The 22,787-nt window shown below is 36.5% G+C and overlaps 1 protein-coding gene across 1 annotated transcript in view; it reads left to right on the top strand.

Annotated features, from left to right (window-relative positions):
- Positions 1–22,787, top strand: part of LOC108034371 (ionotropic receptor 40a) — a 229,655-nt gene that overhangs the window by 185,261 nt on the left and 21,607 nt on the right. The window contains exon 5 of the mRNA XM_044093875.2: positions 3,348–3,852. Coding sequence (XP_043949810.1) covers positions 3,348–3,852 — 505 coding nt within the window. The remainder of the gene's footprint in view (positions 1–3,347; positions 3,853–22,787) is intronic.

The raw sequence follows: 22,787 nt of genomic DNA, 5'->3' as shown, positions 1-22,787 counted from the left end.
ATTAAAAAAATTCAATAGAAATATTAGCCACTACAAACATAACGAAGCTAAAGTACACTAAGTATTTTTTTGACTGGATTTGAAAACTTCTTATCAACAACTCGAGTACATTTATAACACCACAAGGACTGTATAGATACAAGCGTCTATTCAGGGGTGTTAGCTCAGCACCTAAGATATTTTAAAAACTGCGGAAGGAACGATTAGCGAAATGCACGAATGCAATTAGTTAGCCCTATTAGGAAGCCCAGGAATCTGCATGCCAAGTCTGACTGTTCTTTTGGTAGCTTCTATAGTTGCCGATATCTCAGCATTTATACGAACGGACAAACAGACGGACATGTCTAGATCGACTCGGCTAGTGATCCTGATCACGAATAAATATACTTTTGGGGTCGGAAACACTTCCTTCTACCTGTTACATACTTTCTGACGAAACTAGTATACCCTTTTACTATACGAGAATTAGTGATATCCTACAGTTTCTCTGTAATTTGTTTTTCAAATTGAGTATATAATATATTATCCAAAGAAAAGAAAATATTCCCGTTTATTTAAAGGAAAGGCTTCTTCTTTTACTTCTTTACTTCTTTTACTGTTGGGAGCTTTCAACTAGTTTTCTTTAAGGAGAGAATAGGACCTTACAAATTTCCATACAAATGTCTGCTGTTCACACTACACCCAAAATATATTTTTTTGGCAGACCCTTACTTTTTCAGACCCAAACGCGTCGACATGCTGGTCGGGGCTGACTTGTTTTACGAATAGCTTGGGGGAAGACAAATGCGTCACAAGCACTGAAGTCCAACCATAGAAAATACTGCCTTTGGTTAGCGTCGGAAAACTGTAAAGAAAAATCCACCTGCAAGGTCTTTTTTGTATTCCGCCCTGGTAGCTACTGAAGGCAACGCTTTGGGTAGGATATTAAGGCAGCTTTGGAAAGTCGAAAGTAGATTGCTTGTTTGTCCCACCAAATTTATATGTCGTGAGTGCATCGTAGATCAATGGGAAAGCACTTAATTCATATGATAACAGTGGGCTTATTTCGTTCAACGAATTACAATGGGCCGGTGACTTGGTCGGCAGTTGAAGCTGCTGATCGCTGCCTGTATCTCGTGATGCTCTTTGTGTTGAGGCGATGACTCTAGGTCGCTTTGCGCGCTTTGGAAGAGCAGGGAGTTCGTCCATGCGGGCCTAAGAAAGTGTCACCAATCTCAGATCTGATTGAACAGGACCCTCGCTTTCCTTTCAAAACAATGATTGCCTGAACCTTGCTATGCCTCGGAGGGTCCCAATTTTGGGAGTTAGTATAACTTCGGGTCCATTGTCATTTGTAGTTCGGACATTCCGCATGGTAGTTAACATAAATAGCCCATATGCAACCTTCCAAGTTAGCAAGGATCTGTTCCCCGAACGCAAATGTCATTTTGATGGATATTAAGTAATTTGCGCATCTTACGTCCACTCTAGTCCATGATTTTCTCCTCTCCGTAATCTCACAGATATATCCGCGTGTGAATTTCTTGGAATTTTGTTGATCAGTACCACACATTGCCAATATTGCTGATTAAAAAAATTGGGACGGAAGATCTTAAAGTAATTCGCGGAAAATAGTATTGACCAGCGACCACGAGTCAGTTCCTGAAATTAACGGAAGTATTAACAGTCATCCTTCTGCGAACGGCAAGGAGCAGGTGCCTGTCTGTCGGTCCGGATTTCTGTCTGTGTGTCTGTTTGTATTGCTATATCTGTCTGCAGGGTGTGTGATAGCTACTTTGTATATAGTCAGAATTGAAAATCTGCCGTGGCTGTCAAATGGTGTCGCAAAATCTAAAAAGTCTAAAAAAGTTTTAAAAATTTTAGATGTTGGGGCCGGAGGAATGCCCGTTGAATGACACCTTATTTGTTAAAATACGCTTTTTTTTAAGCCATCAACAATTTTTTTTTGAAAATTGATTTTTTTGATTTATTAAGTTAAATTAAATAATTAAATTAAATTTAGAGCTATTAGGTTTCCCTATTTTGAATTACAACACATTTTTTTATAAACATTACGGTTTGGAGGACGTTAAGCGATAAATATTGCAACCAGTTTCAGATCACTATGAAAGCATTTTATGCTTACTTGAATGCCAAAATCTACACCCAAAAAAAAATCGCCCGTGATTTTAGGGCGTCATTGAAATAAGAAATATTTTCCTGAATTAAGAAATATTTTCTTGATTATAGAAAAAATTTCTGAAATTTACGGGATTTTGCCATATTTTTTTTTCTGCAAAGAAGAGTTTTATTTCTTCTTCTTCTTCAAAACTTTCTTCATCTAATGGCGATTTTTTCATGATTTATTTTCTTAAAATAATGGTAAATTTTTCCTTAAATTTAGTACAGAAATACCGATATTTTAAGGGAAAAGTCTTGTTTTTTATGCATTTTGATGGTGTTCTAGCTGGTAGAGACGTCCGGTCAATAAACAATTGTAAAAAAGTACTGGTTCGGGCTCACACTACGGCTTTGTGTATTTTTTTTCTTTTTTTTAATTTAGCTAATTTTATTTCTTATTAGTTTCAATTTTCTATTTGCCAAATTGCTTAAAAAGGTTTAAATTCGAATAAAATGCATTGATATGCGTAAAACTGAACCAAAAACACAATAGCCCTCTTTAGTCATTGCATGACAAGAAGCACGCGTGGCTGACTGGTTAAGACGTCTGGCTATGGTGTGAGCAGTCGCGGGTTCGAGTTCACGTCGGGGTTTTCTGAGGTAAGAATTTTTCCATTTGTTATTTATATGATTATATAAAATAAATCTTTAAATTCAGGTAAATATAAACGTTTATCGATTATATTCCCGTGTAATAACAAAAAACAACAAAATTTGTTTAAGGAAAATTGTCATTAATTTTGTGGTTTTTTACCGTACATTTAAGAAAAATTTTTCATCATTTCCAGAAATGGCAATACTTTATTAATTTTTTAGAATAAACTTTTTTATAATTATGCAACAAAAAAAATTTATATTCTTTTAAAGCTATTACAAAAGCTCATATGAGTATTACAATAAATGTAATGTTTATAGCAAAAACTTTTGATATCGAAGAGAAACTTCTCTTAACAAGGTAATGGGTCGTGACGATCAACCTACCAAAGTTTTGGTATTAATTTTGGTATTTAACGAAAATTGTTTGTGCATTTGACTTAATTAATGTAGTTTCTGAAGTGTTCTTATTCAACGCGCTGCAATAAAATATATTAATTTAGTCTAATCGATCATCACAACCCATTACCTCGTAAATATCTCTGTATATTGCTACCATAGCCATAAACATTGATTGTATTTTATTTCGACAGCATGTCAGGAATTGTATTACGGCTACCGTGCAAAGTTTTTAACTATTGTGTACTGGATCTCAGCAACATATGTCCTGGCTGATGTGTATTCGGCTCAATTGACCAGCCAGTTTGCACGACCCGCCCGTGAAGCACCAATCAACACGCTTCAGCACCTGCAGGCAGCCATGATTCACGAAGGTTATCAGCTGTATGTGGAAAAAGAAAGCAGCTCCTTGGAAATGCTGGAGAATGGGACGGAACTCTTTCGACAGCTTCACGCCCTAATGCGGCAGCAGCAGCCTGGTAAAAATCAGACATTTTTTATTGACTCTGTGGAAGCTGGCATCCAAATGATCGCCAGTGGCAGCGTTTCCAAAGTAGTGCTGGGTGGACGTGAAACTCTTTACTTTAACATTCAGCAATATGGAGCGTATAAATTTCAGCTTAGTCAAAAGCTGTACACTCGGTACTCAGCGGTGGCCGTACAAATCGGTTGCCCTTTCCTTGACAGTCTAAACAATGTGTAAGTCTATAACAATTTTCCAACAAAAAAAACCTATATGAGACAAAAAATTCCATAATACTATGTTACAGAGTAATTTTGGAATCAACCTATTTTATGATTACCTCAGAATTAAATTGTCCAACCTTTTAGCAAATCACCACTACCTGAAAGTAAAAAAATGTACCTTTACGGGGACATATTAATTTTTGAGATCGGGCCCACCTTATCTAAGTTTTTTGCCATTGAAGTTACGAAAATTAAAATATTCCGTTTTTTTTGGAGTTTGTATCGTAAATTTTACATGTTTAATTTCTGCAAGTATGATAAAGACAGTTGATTCATGATCATTTTTGGTATATAGTGTTGTTTACTTTTATCTGTAATAAAGAATTTTTTAGCTTCCAGTTGATCTATAATAATATCTGCTCAGTCATTGAGAGTGCTAACGGCTCGAAATAACAGGTGCGTGTCGAACAGGGTGCGGTGTCCATTGAGTGGGGATGTTGTGCGTATGTTTTTAAAGGACTTATCCATGCAGTATGTTTTTGTAAGGTCAGCGCTGCAGTTTTCAAGCGGAATTATTTTAGTACTCAATGAAACTTTACAAGCTCGGAAATAATTATTCTATTTCTTGATAGTAAGTTAATTTTTTCAAATATGTTTACCGTGCTTATTAGGCTGCTTTTACCTTCTGTTTTTTTATTTTATAAGTTATTTCTGTGCGAATTTAATGTTCTTGAAGTCATTAAAATCTCATTATTAAGCTTCTTTTATCTTCTGTTTTTTTATTATATAAGTTATTTCTGTACGAATTTAATTGAAGACATTAAAATCTCTTAAGCTGCGACAATTTTTAATGCGATGACTAGTAAATAAATGCTTCTAACGTGCCTATAAAAAGCCACATCCGCCCCAACACTCTTCAAGTTCTTCAAGTCGGATTTTATTATTTATGGTTCCAATTACTATTTAATATATGTATTTTAATTCCGTTTCTATGCGCGACTAATTTCCAGTCTTTTTGCCCACAATTGTACACTAAAATAAATTCCAGTGAGTTACAAAATAGACTCCCTATTCTTGTTTCTTAAGAATGAATGCGTTGGTATATACACATAAATATAATACTTATAATACAGTCCAATACAAGTACTTTTCTTGAACTACAATTACTTCTGATTATTACCCAACGTTAAAAATAAATCCTAATATCAGCAGATTTACTCCAGCAAAAACGTATACAATTAAACAAATCACAATTACTGCTCAGTTAAAGTCCGTTATCATCCCAATAACTACTAAATTTGCCTGTTTAAGGGCAAGTGAGGATTGCCTGGAAAATAATATTAGGCGTAAAGTTCGTCAGTCCACACTCATCAAACTCAGCTGTTGCTTGATCGCAATACGATCGGGCTGTGTTTCGGCCATATTCCCTCCCCTTCACACATTCGGATTGTCGCGGTGGCGCAATACGATCCCCTTTTGTCAAGGTTGTCTGTCGTCCCCTATTCTTGCATCAGCACACCCCCCATGTTGAAATTCTAGCACATTTATAAATTTATTGGTTAGCATGTATGTCGGCATATGCCGTGGAAAAGTAATGTAATGTGGGCTAAAACCTATGTAGTAATTCTACTTGACAATTATTTTTATTAGCGGAGAGTATCGAAGTTACCACCGACTATTGGCTGATTATTCACGGCTACAAACGTCGCTCAAAGGGCTCTTGCAATTGATCATACAGCCACAAGGCTTTCACTTGCCGACAAAAGGTTAATAACAGTCTATAAAACTTTAAGACGGAACCGGGTTCCAATAAACTTACCCCGTCAATCCTGTGCCATGGGATCTCGACGCTCCGGATACATGCACTAAAAGACTGCTGTTTTTAAGTATACTAATTCACTAAAACACAAAATATATATATGCCTGTGGCACGCGTCGTCCGTAATGACTGGTGGTGAGACTCGTCTTCGCTAATGGTTCATCGGGATACGCATTATCGATTTACTTGATTTAAATGTATTCGAATGTATTTTTGAATGCTTCCCATGTTTTGGATCTTTACTTGTTTTATGGTTGTATCTTATGAGGCTATTAGCCTTTGGTTATGCATAAGCTCACTTTGATTGATTGATGCATAAGTTCACTTTGATTGATTGATTTGATGGACACATTTATATTGCTCCACTACTTTTTCAAAGTATGCTTTTGGTCACTACGCCTCTGATCTGATGGCTCATACAGATGAACAATCCCCAGGAGCATAAGGTTCACGAGTACTGAGGCCACAAGCATCCTAGCATTTCCCACTCTTTGATTATAATAGCGGCGATGGTCCGACACATGAGATTCTTTCGAGCTATTTGTGTACTCCTCAAGGGCTGCTGGATCATAGTGGCTGATCCTGGAGACAGAGGAATCCGTGGACGACTGTTCCCAAACCCAGTTTGGATCGGATAAAATATATGTTCCCACCTAGGGTTACTATCTCTCGGTATCCGATATCTTTGGAGTCAACGGCCGGCTGTTGCAACATGCCAGCTACCAGGGTATGGTTACCAGTTCGCGACACCAGTATGTTGCCGAATTGCAATTTCTTTTGACTTCGTTAGCCTGAGTCTGGCTACTCAAATGCACCACTCCCTCCGTCTCAAGATTCGTCTTTGTTTCTCTATATGAACCTTTCATATGGAGGGGATGTTAACTTCGGTAAGCCCTTGATGCACTATGATCAGTACAAAAAGTGACCCCTACGACACCAAGCAGTGCTTGTTACGAGTGATTACAAAAGATCATTTTTTTGGGACTCTCAACATTAACATAAATTAGATTTTTAATAAACATAATGCCAAGCATAGTTCTACGGTTTGGTAATGGTGGTAAGTTAATAAAAAGTATTCTTCTAGAGTAGGATGGTAGTAATAGGCTTGTATCCCAGTTAATACGATTTTTGCACAGACTCTACCTAGTCTATATGCACCCCATACTGGGAATTCCAAACAGAAACGCAGTACTTAAGAATTGGTCGGACTAATAAAATAAACAAGGTCTTTGTGATATATGAATCATCGAATTCCTTCGTAGAAATGTGATCAGAAAATGTAAGTTTAGGATCCATATAGACTTCAAGTTCATCAGTGTGCGTTATAATATCTAACACACAACCACTTAATAATGATCAGCTTGAAAAAGTAAACTTTGTGCGGAATCATTTTTTTTTTTAATATCTCTGAAGTTTGCAACAATCCCATTATTTTAACATTATGTTACTATTGTTGATTATTTCCTTCTGTTATAAGGGCATACAAACTACGGTTTGCCGAAGCTAACTTCCTTTTTTGTTAATTTCGAAAAAGGAGATGAGCTTAGTAATTTTAAGTCTGGAGCAACTGTTGATATCGCTCCTGACATTTATTCTTTCCAAAGCAAACCGGACTTTTTTAATCCTCGCCCTCTTGGGGCGCCATCTATATGTCAACTGGTGCGTTAGAATCTGCCATCGCTTATCGACTTCCAGTAAAAATTTCCTGAGAAGTGAGGTTATTGCGTTTTAAGTGTCAGTATGTTTTTGTCATCGGTGCAACAAAGAACATTAACTTTTTTTTTAAATTGGTAACATTTTTACCGAAACGTTTCAATTGATGAAACAAGTTTATGGCGATGATTGCCTATCCCGTAGCAGAGTGCACGAATGGTTTCAACGTTTTCAAAGTGGTCGTGAGGACATAAATGACGATGAACATGTGGGCCAACCAAAATCACCGAAAGTGCCATCGAAACTGTGCGTGAATTCATAAAAATCAGAAGAAATCATCATTTAAATTCATGGAAATAGAATTGAATATCTCGAACATTTTGGCTTACAAAAGGTGTGTGCCCAGTTTGTTCCGCACAAATTGACTGACGTCCAAAAATTGCTCAGAATTCAACATTCGAAGGACATTATTAAAAAGCAAAAAAAGACCCGAACTTCCTTTACAAGATTGTGACTGGTAACGTTGTGGAAGGCGCCGGACGAGCCGAAACCCAAAAAATCACGCCTGGAGAAGTCAAAAGTGAAGACAATGCTGATTTGTTTGTATGAGTATATTGTATTGTCCACAAAGAATTTGTTCCGGCCGCCCAACACGTTAATGCGGTATTCTACCATGGAGTTTTGAAGCGTTTGGTGTCCCGTATTCGACGTGTTCGGCCCGAATATCGCTAAGATGGAAGTTGGCGTTTGTTGCACGTTAATGCGCCGCCTTATCGATCGACGCTTGTGTCCGACTATTTGACCAAGAATCATCATCAACCACTCTCCGTATTCACCTGATATGGGACCGTGCGACTTCTACCTTTTCGGAAATATGCATTTGCCGATAAAAGGAAAACGCTATGCAAACGTAGAGGCCATTCAAAAGGCTTGCATCGGCATACTGGCGGCCATACCGAGCATACCGAGCTTAAACACTCGTTCGACAAGTTTTTGGACCGTGCAAAACGATGTATTAAAGCAGAAGGAGACTATTTTGAATAAAATAAATTGATTTTGCCGAAAAACTATTTGTTCTGTCTTTTTATTTAAAGTCCTGTTTACTTTGGAACTCACCTTGTATATATATATATAAAGCGGCGCTTGGTACACTTGCTGACGCGACTTGTTGCAGCTGACGTATTCTTGGCTGATTATATTTCTGTGCGCTGGAATACGTCGTATGCTTAGCCAAATGTTTATTGGAATACAAGAAATATATCCTGGTAATAATGCTGAGCACTGTGATCTCTCGATATTTCTATACCTTATCTCCCTCCTTTTAAAGTAAACTACGTAAATATTGAGAGTTTATATGTTTGTTTTTTTCGAGAATTAGTTTTATATCCACTTTTGTTTATTAAAGTTATATATTTATATGTTCACTTGGTGTCAAAGCGGCCAGGCATGGCAACTATGCTGACTCCGCAATGTCCAGTCCCAGTGCACTCAAGAGTGGTCATAGTACAAACTTGTACTTATACATATAAATGCATAGCACACATATACGCGCTACATCTCTCTCTCTTTTTGAAAAATAAAGTAAATATAAATCAACATTTTATTTTTATATTTCTGTTTTGTTATATAATATTATTATTTTTTATGTTTTTTTTTGTTCGAATCATAAAGTGTTATTTTAAATCAAAAATTAATTTTTTTTTTTGTTAATTTTTTCTATTATAATTATGGCGTTTATGTTACGTGTGGCCATACGTGAGTTATATACAAGAGAATTAAAATGATTATAAAATACAATCTTATAGGGTGCGGTATATTTAAAGTCCAGTTTATGCCCTGTTTAATTTTTCAATTAAGCCGGATCTCCTAATTTTATATAAAAATGTAAAGTATTTTTGTAGTAGGTAATTTTTCGTTTCTGCTTATGAGATTCTAACATTAATCTAGCTCTCTTAAATAATTGTTTTAGTCTAAACTTAGGTTCTTTAGAATTTTTATCAGAGGCATTTTTTTTATAATTAGATATATTTTGGGTCATATTTTTCCAATATCAATGCCTTTTTGTTTTTGCTTGTGTTCTAGCTATGCTTGTAATCAGTAATGCTTTTTTCTCTTTAACATTATTTTTTATTTGATCCTCATATTTGATACTCATATTTCAAATACAATGAATTAAACCAATTGCCTAAAAGCAGGCAATGGTTTTCGACACCGGCTCAATGTCGGATTAAGCTTGATGTATTTGTCCGTTTTCATATGCAATAGAAAATCGCTAAATCAAGGATAAATATTAAATATTGTGTTAATCTTGTAATAAAAATCAAAACTAATAAAAATTAATTTCCTTTTATAATTTGGAAAAATCGGGAAGAATAAAAGGAAAACTCTAGTCAATAAAATAAGCTAGTGTATAGCTTGGAAGTAGTAGGGCTTTGCTCCCAGTTCCAGGGATGATACCCTTTTTTAGTATCACGGTGACACGGGCAAGATTAACTGTTTGTGCTTATATAAAATCAGTGCAAAAAGGTATGGGCGCGAATCAGTGTTAATTTTTTTGTATTCTTTTCGGTTAATTTATTGAGAAAAAAAATAAGATGGGGAAAATCTGAAGTAGAAAAAGGAAATCGAAAATGTATAAATGAATAAATGAGAGAATGGTGTGGTGAAAACTAATGTGAATGATAATGATGAATGAATGAAAGAAATAATAAATTAGAAACAAGAAGAAAAAAAGAAGTTAAATTCGGCAAGCCGAAGTTTGTATACCCTTGCAGTTATAAGAAATAATCAACTTTAGCAACACTATGTGAAATTTTTAAGGATTGTTGCTGACTTCAGTGATATTAAAAAAAAAAACGTATTTCATTATTTTTTCAGATTATTTAATTGACATCTATGTATATGTTAGAGTATGTTATGATGTTAAAAATATAAAAAATTATATTCCCAATATTAAAGATAATATGTCAAAAAGCCCCAAAGCTATAATTTGTTTTATATTATTTTCCCACCAGTTTTTCGATCGTTCCTATGACAACTATACGATATAGTCGTCCGATTTTAATAAAATTTAAATTTAAAAATTAAAAATGAATAAATGACGAAAAACAAAAAAAAATCTATACTAAAATGTGGAAGAAAATAGAGACGAAAATGGCTAAAATAAAAGTGTTGTGTTTTGGTGCATTTTACATAAGTATAATAGAATTGCAATTGAATAATCGATTTAGCGTCGCTTTTGAACAGCTGTGTTTACTTTTGTGCTCCGAGTTTTTGTCTTTTTCCGTGATTTTGTGCGAGTGTTCTTTGTGTATTTAATTACAAAGATTAGCCTAACAATAGATCTCCCAGTAAACGGGTACTTGTTAATAAGTATTTTTGTATTTCTATTAGATTTGTTTAATCTCATAGCTTTGTTTGTGTAACTTACGCTCCTAAACTTGATAAAACTCTTTTACTCCCTCTCAATCTTCCTCGCTCTATTTTATAACATCCTCTGTAACATCCTCTCTATGCACCCGCTGAATTTCTGGTAGACTTTTTCGGTGCTATTTTCTGCAACTCTCTCTCTCTCTCTCTCTCTCTCTCTCTCTTGCTCGATCTACTTTGTATTTGTTCGTGCTGAAAGTTGTCAGTGTCGCACAAGCCACGCTCAGTCGATAGAATATTTTTTTCTCTCGTGCTCTCTTACGTTTTGATAAATTTTCGCGATCCCGCGCTCTTATTTTTCTTGTATTTTGTGCCTTTGTAATTTTAAAATTGATCCCAGTGCCAAATTTACTTTGAGGTATTTTTGATATTTTATTTCATTTTTCATTTGTTTGTCTTATAATGGCCCTTGTCTTTTCCAAGAAAAAATGCACACTTGCGTCTTCAACGAAAGACCTCGTTATTTTTTGCTGGCTCTGCGATTCTATGATGCACGTCAAATGTGCAGGATTCACCGTCGGATTTAAAGATGGTCTGGTCTTATGTGGTCATGTGGCTCCTGCAAAAAAATGGTGGTTGAGATGAGCGGCTTTATGAAGCAGACTCGAGACAGCCTGTTGAATATCTCGGGTGCTTTTAGGCAGTTTAATACCGTCTGTGCCCAGTTTAACAATAAAAAATTATTAACCGAGTCGCCTAAACTCAAAAAAGCCAGCTTAACCGCCGTTAATACCACCAAGGAATCCAACCCAAATCAGAACTTGGTAGCAGCAGTTCCTGTCGACACAGCGGTATGTGAACCAACTGTGCGTATGGATACAGCTAGCTCGAGTGAAGTCCATGTTTCCGGACTAAAAGCTACTGTACTGGCTAATTCAAAGAAATCGGTGCCGACCGTTCCTATAGGTACTGTTCCTGGATCTCACCCTATTGAGGTTCAGACTGCTGCTGGGGGACGTAAGAAACTTTCCACTTTTCTGTTCCACAAGGAAGCAATTATTTGTTTCTAGATTCGACCCAGATACCACATCTGAGGATGTTCTGGAATTTATACGTCAAAAATTCCGATTTTCATAAGCTCGTAGGATATCATCTTTAAAATATTTGCTCCGCATGATGTTTTTAATGTTTTACTTTCTGAGCTTTTGATTGCCTTTACCTCTAGCCTAACATCTGAAAAAATTCTCCTTTATATTCCCAATAAAATTGAATTTCTGTGTGAAAGTTTTTTTGCAATCTTTATCTGTTTTTGTTAAATGTTCTTATATTCCACCTGGCTCTGACCTAGGAATTTATGAGAATCATCTGACTGCAATAAAATCTGTCTTCTTTCTAACAGACCTCTGTTGATTTTTTTAGGTGACTTTAATCTACCTGATATTTCTTGGTCTCCTCCTACTGACTCATTTGTCGCTATGCCGTTATCCGCTCATGATTTTGTGGATGGCCTTTTAGAATTATCGTTACAGCAAGTAAGCTTTATAAATTCCTTAAGTAGACAATTGGATCCTCTGTTTGATTCAGACCCGTCTGAAATCACAGTATGTAGAATCGACGCTCTTGTTGTACCTGAAGACCGATATCATCGAACTATGCAACTGACAATTTGCCTCCCCTGCTCTATCAGAGTTTAGTTTCTCCAACTAAAATGAGATGTTTTCTTAAATGTGACTATAATAAACTTAACGATATGATTTCTCATTATAATTGGACAGACTTGTACAATTGTACAGACATTGAAAGTGCCACTGACCTATTCTATACAGTCTCAAATACGTTTTTTAATGAATTCGTACTTGATGGGTTTCTTTCAAACCTAATCAGGCCTCCTTGGTTTACCAATGCGCTGCAAAGACTCAAAAACCTTAAATCTAACACGTACAAAAAGTATAAAAACTCGGGTAGACCAGCAGATTTTTTGAAATATGTGGTGGCTCGAACAGATTTTAATGTTCTCAACAGTCATTGCTACCCTTTGTATCTAAGTCGATGTAAATTAGAATTTTCAAACGATCCGAAACAGTTTTACAGCTTTGTTAATGCCAAGCGTATGTCATCGGCATTGCCTTCATCGGTACGTCTAAACTCAATGGAGGTATCGACGGATTCTGAAATTGCTGATTTATTTCCTGAGTTTTTCCAAACTACTTATAGTTCGACAGCTTGGGCAAATTCTAAATTCTAAATTTAGCAACAACAAAGCCAACTTGTTCTCCCGATCCAGATGGACTTTCTGGAAGTGTACTTAAGTTTTGTGCGCCAACCATTTGTAAACCGATTCTTAAACTTTTTAATTTGTCTATTTCATCATCAGCTTTTCCTTCTATCTGGAAGGACTCTTTTATTATTCCACTCCATAAAAAAGGTGCGAAGGCAGATGCCCAAATTTATAGAGGTATTTCTAAATTGTCGGCAATTCCTCCAGCATTTGAACGTATTATCACTTCTCATTTGCAACATTTATGTTCCTCGTTTATATCACCGTGTCAGCATGGTTTTGTTAAGCGAAGATCGACCACCACTTACCTTCTTGAATTGTCATCTATTGTAATAAAAGGGTTAAATGCAACGTTATGACTTTTTATAGGGGTACTCCTACGTTTATCAGTTACTTTCTTAAAAATACACCACTTGACCGTATATATTCACGATTAAGGTGTTCTTCTTGACCCTAAACTTAAATTTGACTGCCACATTATGTCCACTGTTAACAAAGCCATGAGTGTTCTTGGGTTTATAAAGCGTTGGTCAAAAGAATTTGATGACCCTTATACGACCAAATTATTATTTACCTCCCTTGTCCGTCCTATTTTGGAATATTGTTCGTCGGCTTGGAGTCCACAATATCAAGTGCACATCGACCGTATTGAGTCTGTACAAACAAAATTTCTATTATTTGCCCTGCGTAGTTTGAACTGGGATCAAAACGTAAGGCTTCCTTCCTACGAGAGTAGATTACAATTGCTTAATTTACCTACACTTGTAAATCGTAGAACAATGCTTGGTACGATTTTTATACAAAATCTTATAAGAGGTGACATTGATTCTGCAGAACTTTTAAACCGCCTAACATTCAACGTTCCCGTTAGACTAACACGAAATTATTATCCTCTAAATTTGCCACGATGTACAACAAATTTTTGTTTGCACGAGCCCTTTTGCGTTCTATGTAATAACTATAATAAACTTTATCATTTAATTTGCATTTCAACATCTATCCCGGTATTAAAAACTAATATTTTACCTTATTTGCTTAATTCTTAGTTGTGCCTTTTATTTTTATTTGTGTCCCGTCTCTATTTGTTTTACGTATGTATCTTCCTCGCGTAGTCGCATTTTTTGCCCAAATTGATGAAAGGGCCACGCGCGTAACAAGCACGTGCTTGGTGTCGTTGGGCCACTTGTTTGTACTGTTCGAAGTGCATCAACGTCCATATATAAAAAAAAGAAAGTTACGTAAAATAAACGTGAAAAAAGGCATTGCCAGCTAAAAATCGAGTGTTTTAAAAAGTTTTAGGTATTGCACCTATGTAAATACGGAGTAATTTAAGAAGAAAAAAAATGCCTGTGGATTGATTTGGTTATGTCTACGCTGCCACTGTGGCCGCCGGTGGAATTATGGGATACGCGAAGGCTGGTTCCATTCCCTCCTTGGGTGCCGGCCTGGCCTTTGGAGCCCTACTCGGCTATGGAGCGCATCTGAACTCTCAGGACACGCCACGCCCACTGCTCCAACTGGGCACCTCCTGTTGGAGGTGTTGGCTGCAAATAAATTGTATCTTCTATGCATTTATCATTTTGCTAGACTAAAATTGAAATTGTTTACCTATATAATACAATTAGTAAAACATAAAATTGTATAGCATACTTTTAGGCACTTTATCTGAAAATTAAATTCATGTTTTAAGAAACCCACTTGTATAAAAACGCTTTGAAATTTTGTACAAATAATTCTCTTTAAATATAAGTGAGTGATCTAAAAGTTATATGTAAGCTTATTGAAAGCGAAAGTGAATTACGTTTGAGATACACGGAAAAAAAATTGAGAGTGATCTAAGAAATTTTATACCCCTCCCCGTAAATTCGCCGAAAGCGCTTTCGCTGGACTAGAAATGGAAAGGTAAGTTTTCCAAAACCTATTTAAATGAATAATACAATCGGGTTCTTAGAGTTTTGCTGCTGAACTAAAAGAAAAAAAAAGTAAAGTAAATGGAATTTAATAATTAATGTAAAGTAAATGGAAGTAAATGACTACGTTCTCCCGAAAATTTTATACCTACATTATCTACTGCTTAATAACAAATAAAATAGGTGAATATTTAGGAAATAATACAACTTTTCGAGATTTTTTTAAGTAATTAAAGAGTACTTATTTTTGGTAGGAGTTACTACTTAAGTTTTTATGAACTTTAAAGAAAGAGAACTATTATGAATAAAATATATGGACTTAAAATGAAAAACTGCTAAGCTTTTTAAATTAAGGGTCATGCAGAACGGAAATATAGTAGGGTATTAGCAAAAGATGATTTTAGGGACCATTTGGTAAAAATGTGTATTAAATAGATCTGGAATAAATGGTCAAGGTTGGGTGGGCTACTATAGGTTGCTGTGACAACATCATCAATCAACATCAACAATCAAGCCGCAGTTTTTTTTATAAAAAGTCTTTCTTCTATTGTCGACCGTCTGAATACTCTTTTTTTTGTTGTTTTTCTATTGATTTGGGAGAGGAAATTCCCTATACTCGCGAAATCAAATAATATAATCGCATAAATTGCCAGCATTTCGAGCAGTACACTAAAAAACAACCCACATTCTCCCGACTCTGAGCAGTGCCGGTAGCAACGCGTGCTGTACTACCTCGTACGTCCATCAGCTGGTCATAACCGAGTACCCTGGTATTGTCCGTTATATGCTATAACAAATATTATTTATGGCGCCCAGCGTGGGGTCCGACCGGCAAGCCGATTTATTCATGCTTTGGCCATATCCATATAATAATTTGTGCGGAATACACATTTTAGGGTCATCCCATCCCTCATGCACACCTTTTTAAAAAATCTTTTCTTTTCTTTAGTAAGAGAATGCTTTGGCCAATGCAGCAGGTTAAGGAAATGTTCTTTTAGTAGAAGTTTAAGGCCTTGGTTCGGCAAAAGTATACGTAGTCAAACCTAGTATCGTTGAGGTTAGATTAGCGAATGATTTTCAAGTAAACGCGCTTCACCCAGTAAAGGATGCTGGAGTATTTGCATTATAATAGAGAAAATTGACCAGTTCGGAAAATAGGGTGTCTTAACTAAGAGGAAGCATCTATCTTTTTTAAAATTGCCTTGACAGTTATACCCTGCTACTTATCTAGCTGTTGAATACGTTAAGTTTCAAAAATAACTATCGGTCATAGCTAAATTTTTTGTTTTGTGTTTAATTTTTGCAGGTACTGCTATCAGTTTTAAATTTTTTTATATATAAAACTCTGTCGTGGTACTTAACTGCTAAAGAGGTCTATATAAAACTAAAACCTATTATTTTTCCTAATCAACTAAAACAACTGTATCTCCTTCCAGATATAAGTCATAGTATGGCCCTTTTAAATTTAGTTATTTTTTTTTCTATCGTTGTTATATTTTTATAAATATTTACAAGAAGAAGGGAGAGCACATGCCCCACTGAGTGTACAACACAGTTGATAACGACCAACTGCGATCATACCTTTCACCTTGTGTGTTTTAATACCACAACTCGTAAGTAGTGTCCTGTTTGCAGAGCTTCAATCGAGGTAACAGAAGAGCTAGACAACAGCCAGTCAGAACAACCGTGAGGATCCCAAAGATCGAGCCGAGACGAGGATCACAATGGAGGCAGATTAGTTCGATTATAATAGATGCTTTGGGTGCCGCTACACGTAGGCAATAGAAAGTAATGGCAGGTATGTCAGACAGGCAAATGCAAGTTCTTACAAGGGAGATAGAGGCTGGCCTCCAAAGAATATCCATTCCGGGACGAGCGAGCGTAATTAAGGACACAGTCAAAGGACTAAGGACACAGTTCAAAGATGCACGCTCGCAGCGTAAACTAGAACACAGTGAGTCGTTTGATGAATACTACCAGGTCATCGCAGCAATAGCTGATCACTTATCGCAGCCGATGTCCGATTCCCATTTGTTAGGGGTCTTAAGGTCGAATCCTCTGACGGAGATACAAGACGAGTTGCTTCACATTTCGCTACACAGTGTAGCAGACCTACGTCAGGTAGTACGCATACATGAGATCTTCAAGCACTAGGTGTTTAAGCCTCCTAGTTCTGTCAGTAGACCGCCGCACAAAAGGCAGGTGAACGAAATAGATTCCCGAATTCAGAATCAACCAGAGAGAGGTAGGCAATAGAGGGCATAGGGCATAGACACCATGATTGTACAAGTGAACACCGTGTCTTCTGTTATGGATGCGGAAAACCAGACACTTATAGTCCATCCTGTAGAAAAGGTCAAATGTCAAAAAACTGGGGATCCCGAGCACCAGCAAACAGTGCTCTCAAGGCGTATTCGTGATCAGAACCGAAACTGGATCAATAAGGTATGATTCAGTGCCCATTAACCCCGATCATCATAAATTATCAGATTTTAAATATTTCACTGAAGTACCAATAAATAAAAGAAGTGATAACCACGAAGTAACAGCAGTTTTACGGCATTTAAAGAAAAACCAACGCCACATAGATCAGTCCGTCGTCGACTTTATTTCAAAAAACGTAAGCAAGAGCGTGCAAAGTTAATTTCAGCGGTAATCGAAAACCCACTAGATGTCAGACCATACGCTGAGGTATCTATTTTAGAAAAAACTGTTAGCGGTTTGCTAGACACTGGAGCATCTATTAGATGCATATGCGGATTTCTGGCGAGAGAAATCATAAGCGATCAAAATAGTTTGAAACCCTTAAAATGTGCAGTAAACTCTTTATACATTGTGACGCCAGCCACACTGGAATCGGTAAGGTGTTGTTTCAGTTAAGCGCCGACGGAGACGATGTGCCAATTGCCTTCATATCACGCAAATTGAACCGATGTTAAAGAAATTATTCCGTTATTCCGAGCGTACGTTGAAGGTCATCAATTTACAATAGTCACCGATTAATGGAAATGGCTCATGTCTTAGACAGACTTGAGCAGCAGATTGGGCTCTCAAGCTCCAAGGATTCAGCTTTGAGATAAAACATAGAAAAGGCTGCCAGAATATCGTCCCAGATGCTCTCTCGCGGACGTTTATCAAAGATTTGTCAGCTTTAGATGTGGATCAGTTTATGAACCTTAAATCAGATAATTTTAAAAGCAGGGAGTATGATGAGTTAAAAGATAAGGTTCAACAGAATCAATCCCAGTTATGAACAGGTTTTTGTATCGCAGGAGGGAGAATGCGACTGGCGATAGAGTATCCGACGATATGGCTTGGAAGATTTGGATTCCAAATGGATTAGTCCATACGGTACTGCACATATCCCATGACCATCCCTTAGCGTCTCACTGTGGTATAAATAAGACGTTAGAACAAGTTCGAAGGTACTTCTTCTGGTCCAATTTAGTAGCGGAAGTAAAAGCGCACGTGAATGGCTGTGAAGTAAGTAAATGCTCGAAACACCCCAATTATAGCCTCAAACCGAAAAACAGGTGAAACACAACCGTATTCCCAAAAACTTTACGTAGATTTCATGGGATCATACCTACGATCTCGATCTGGTCACATAGAAGTTTTCGTAGTGCTTGATAATTTTTCAAACTTTCCGTTTTTAAAGCCCATTAAAAAGTTTACGACTGAGGCTATTTTAAAGTATGTAGAAGAAGATTTACTGCACTGTTTCGGCGTTTTTCTTCTTAGAAGTAGCGTAGTTTTCTTTGTCACGGATCACGAAGTTTATACCCGGATAGAATTTTTTCCAGAGCAACTTTCAAACGGCTACAATGCCAAGCTCGTCCCAACGTTTCTTAAAGCTCGAAAAAAAGCAGATTAGAAATCGAGGTAATTAAGGGTTAATTGTGTTTGCAGGCCATCATTGAAAATCTCAGATTCTCTTCGCAGAATTCTCTTTGCAGAATTCTCTTTGCAGAATTTCGCATTTGCAAATTTAAAAGCCTGTAAGGGCAAAGAGAGGGAGAGGGGCCAATACCAACAGCAAGTCTTGTTCATTAGCAGTAAAGCAGTACTCGCCGGAAAATCTTCAGAGAAAGTCATACGATCGACAGATCCGCCGCCAATGCGATTTAACTCGGATAGTCACTTAAAAATACCTTCGAATTTCGCCGGCAGTTCTGCCAATTTGGAAAGGGCCGAAAAGTGCGGAAAAATCGGGGTTTTTCCATGTGCAGGGCGATTGCATAACCCCCATAGTGCGGTTACATAGCCCCACCAGATAGGAGCTTACGTAACGCCTGTGAAATAAACATAACCCCACGTGCAAGATTAACTGTTTGCGCTAATATAAAATCAGTGCAAAAAAGTATGGGCGGGTATTAGTGTAAATTTTTTTTGTAATCTTTTTGGTAATTTTATTGTGAAAAAAAATAAGATGAAGAAAATCTCAAGTAAAAAAAAGGAAATCGAAAATGTGAGAGAATGGTGTTGTGAAAACTTATGTGAAAAATAATGATAAATAATACGCATATATGAAAGTGCTAGAACAGTAATTAAATAGAAACAAGAAGAAATAAAAAAAGAGAAACAAAAAATCTTTATTGAGATGTGGAAAAATTATTTTCTTTTGAATTTTAAAAGAAAGTAGAGAAGGAAATGGCTAAAATAAAAGTGTCGTGCTTCGGTGAATTTTAAATAAATATAATAACATTGTAATAATTGCAATGAAAGTAAAATAAAAGTGAAAAAAAGGCATTGCCAGCCAACAATCCAGAGTGTTCTAAAAAGTTTTAGGTATTACTCTTGAAATATAAGTAAGTGATCTAAAAGTTATAGGTAAACCCATTGAAAAAAAAATTGAAAGTGATCTAAAAACTAGTTTACCCCTCCCCGTGAATTCGCCGGACTGGAAATGGAGAGATAAGTTTTCCAAAACCTATTTAAAAATAATGGGTTTCTTAGAGTTTTGCTGCTGAACTAAAAGAAAAAAAGTAAAGTAAATGAAATGTGTAGTGAATGAAAAGTAATGTAAATGAAATTAAACCAAAAACAAATAGAGCACCCATGATTAATTTATCTATAATGAATAGAAATTGCTAATTATCTAGTAGTAGTAGTGCATCATTCAAACGGCATTCAAATTACCTTTCCATTGATGCCAAAGTTAAGCCGAGCAAGATCAAGTTATACTTTTTTATACAAAATTTTTGACCACCCCTGTAAACTATATATTTTAGTGCCAATTATTTTAAAAGATTCTATTGATATAGTCACTTCGAGTTTGCTGATATTAAGTATACCGGCTTATTTTTCAAGCCTTTGATTATTTCTTATAATTGCAAGGGTATAGCAACTTCGGCTTGCCGAAACTAACTTCCTTTCTTGTTTCTTTTTCATTTCCGGCGCAGGAGTTTTTCTGTTCACTTTGATATTTTTCCATTCCGTGATAGTAATTCTATATAGCTACATAGTTATTGTTTGTGTCTAACCGGAGGTGGATAGACGACTATTGAAGCTGTCCGCGGGACAAGGCCACCTTGTCGTTGGCACGGGGATACGCGGTAGGGTAGTGACCGGGATTCAGACTCCAGTTGAGTCGCTTCGCGACTTTTTAACGGATGTTATTAACGGTAGGATGATTACGTCGCGGCACGGGTTATTATGGGAGTTCCGGTGCTGGATTATAGGCGGGATAGGACCTGTGTTGAGGTGGATAATGAGGGGTTGGCCGTGTAATAGAAATTATGAGGCGAGTGAGCTTGAGTTTGTAACTGATTTTATTAAGCCGTTGATAAAAGCTTAAATACTATTTATATCCCACATTGGTATATAATGTATCGTCTATGCACATGGTTCGTATCGAAGGTAGCTCATCCGATCCATCTGCTGCGTTGACCTGGTTTCATTTTGACTGACTGGCCGTTCAAGGTGCCGTGTTCGCAGTGCACCGTACTGTTGTTGTTCTCGACCGAGTATACCAATCTGTTGCGTCGTCACTTCATTAAGCTGCCACTGAGCGCCCGGTCGATGCTCCTTTTAAGTCGTGTAGGTTAACAACATACAACTTCGTCATGTTGTGTGCTTTACGATGCCGAAAACCTTACGTTTTCCGCCAGTTTTCCATCCTGGCTCTTTCGTCCTTCTTCCTCAGGATCATTTTGCTGTTGTCCGGTTGGCTGCGATTGCTGTTACCCTGAGTGGTCCTGGTGTTGCTGATCCACCGGATATGTATTACGACTCCAACAGTGTATCGGGTCCCTCCTTTTTTTGTATTATCCTATATTTAACCAATATACATCAATAGTAGCGATGTATTCGAATTGGAAACTGATTCATTGAGTACAAATAATTTTTAAAAACAAAAGCTGAGATTGGAGGATGATCAACCGGTCTATATCAAGAACTACCGGTCTAAATTTAAGCCCAAGTTCAAAAATTAATAAAAGATAATATTGTGTATTGGATATGCATATAACAGCCCACTTTTATTAGTTTTGAAAAATTCCATACCGTGCTCAGATAAAAAGAAATAGCGATTAGTAATTGACTATCGTCAGATCAATAAAAGAATATTGTCTGATAAGTTCCCACTCCTAGAACTGATGACATTTAAGACCAACTAGGTAAAGCAAAATATTTTTCATGCTTAAAAATAGCACAAAACTCTTTCAGAGAATGATGACTATAGCATTCTCAGGACTAGATCCTTCTCAAGCATGATCTAATTGTCATTAGTTGTTCCGAAAAGCATATGCTTAATAGTTTTTCAGAAATGTGGGAAATACAACCTCAAGTTCATCCTGAAAAATGCTAATTTTTCATGAATGAAGTCACTTTTCTAGGACATAAATGCAATGATAAAGGAATCTTGACCGACGACAGAATACAATAATACACTTCTGGACATATATTTATGATAGACAATTTACTGTCGTTATAGAGAATATCCATAGAAGAGCTAAAAGACATAACCTAAAAAATAAATAAAGTCACTCCAAGAAACGGAAATAGAGTTGCCTAGGCAATCTATAGAAAACGCTTCAAAGCCCAACGTTTACGGAGTCATAAATAATGACGAAGCACGTAAAGTAGTCACCTTCCACGAAAATAATATGCACTTTTTCTTCAAACATGGAAAACAAATTACTACAAGATGCTAGCGATTTATTTACAAATGGAGTTCTTGACTTAGGTCAGTTCTTTCAAAGGCGTGAAATGCAAGCCGGTATATATATAATCAGCCAACTAAAAGTGGAACCGTAGAAAAATTTCTGAAAAAGCTTCAATAGATATTTAAACAAAAAATAGGCAACAAGACACTGAAATCATTGAGAGTAGCGCTACTCAACCCGGTGACCAAAATATATAACGATAAAGAGAAATAAGCTTTACTGTCTACATTTCACAACGATCCAGTACAAGGAGGGCACACTGGAATAACTAAAACCCTGGCCAAGGTCAAAAGGTATTACTATTGGAAAGGTATGGCCCGATATATACTAATGCCAAAAATCAAAAGTGATAACATATACGAAGACTCCTATGACACTCCAATAAGTGCTTTCGACAGAGTGATAATTGGTCACTACCACAATTTGTCCACTACCAAAATCAGATAAGGGTAATGAATATGCAGTCACGCATACAAATAAAAGTGCAAACACTGTCGCAAAAGATATTTTCTAGTCTTTTATATTAAGGTACGGTCCAATGAAGACGTTCATTTCGGACATGGGAACCAAGTATAAAAATTCGATTAAATACGAGTTATGCAGATACTTAAAAATTAAAAATATACCATTTTAAGCACACCACCACCAGACAGTTGGAACAGTAGAAAAAAGTCACAGAATATTTAACAAATACATACAAAATGATTGGGACGTATGATTAAAATATTTTGTATACTGCTTCAATACTACAT

This window comes from Drosophila biarmipes, unplaced genomic scaffold, assembly GCF_025231255.1.
Source record: "Drosophila biarmipes strain raj3 unplaced genomic scaffold, RU_DBia_V1.1 ptg000008l, whole genome shotgun sequence".
NCBI classification, from domain to species: Eukaryota; Metazoa; Arthropoda; class Insecta; order Diptera; family Drosophilidae; genus Drosophila; species Drosophila biarmipes.
Note: the sequence above shows the minus strand (reverse complement) of the source record. Positions and strands in the feature narration are given on the sequence as shown.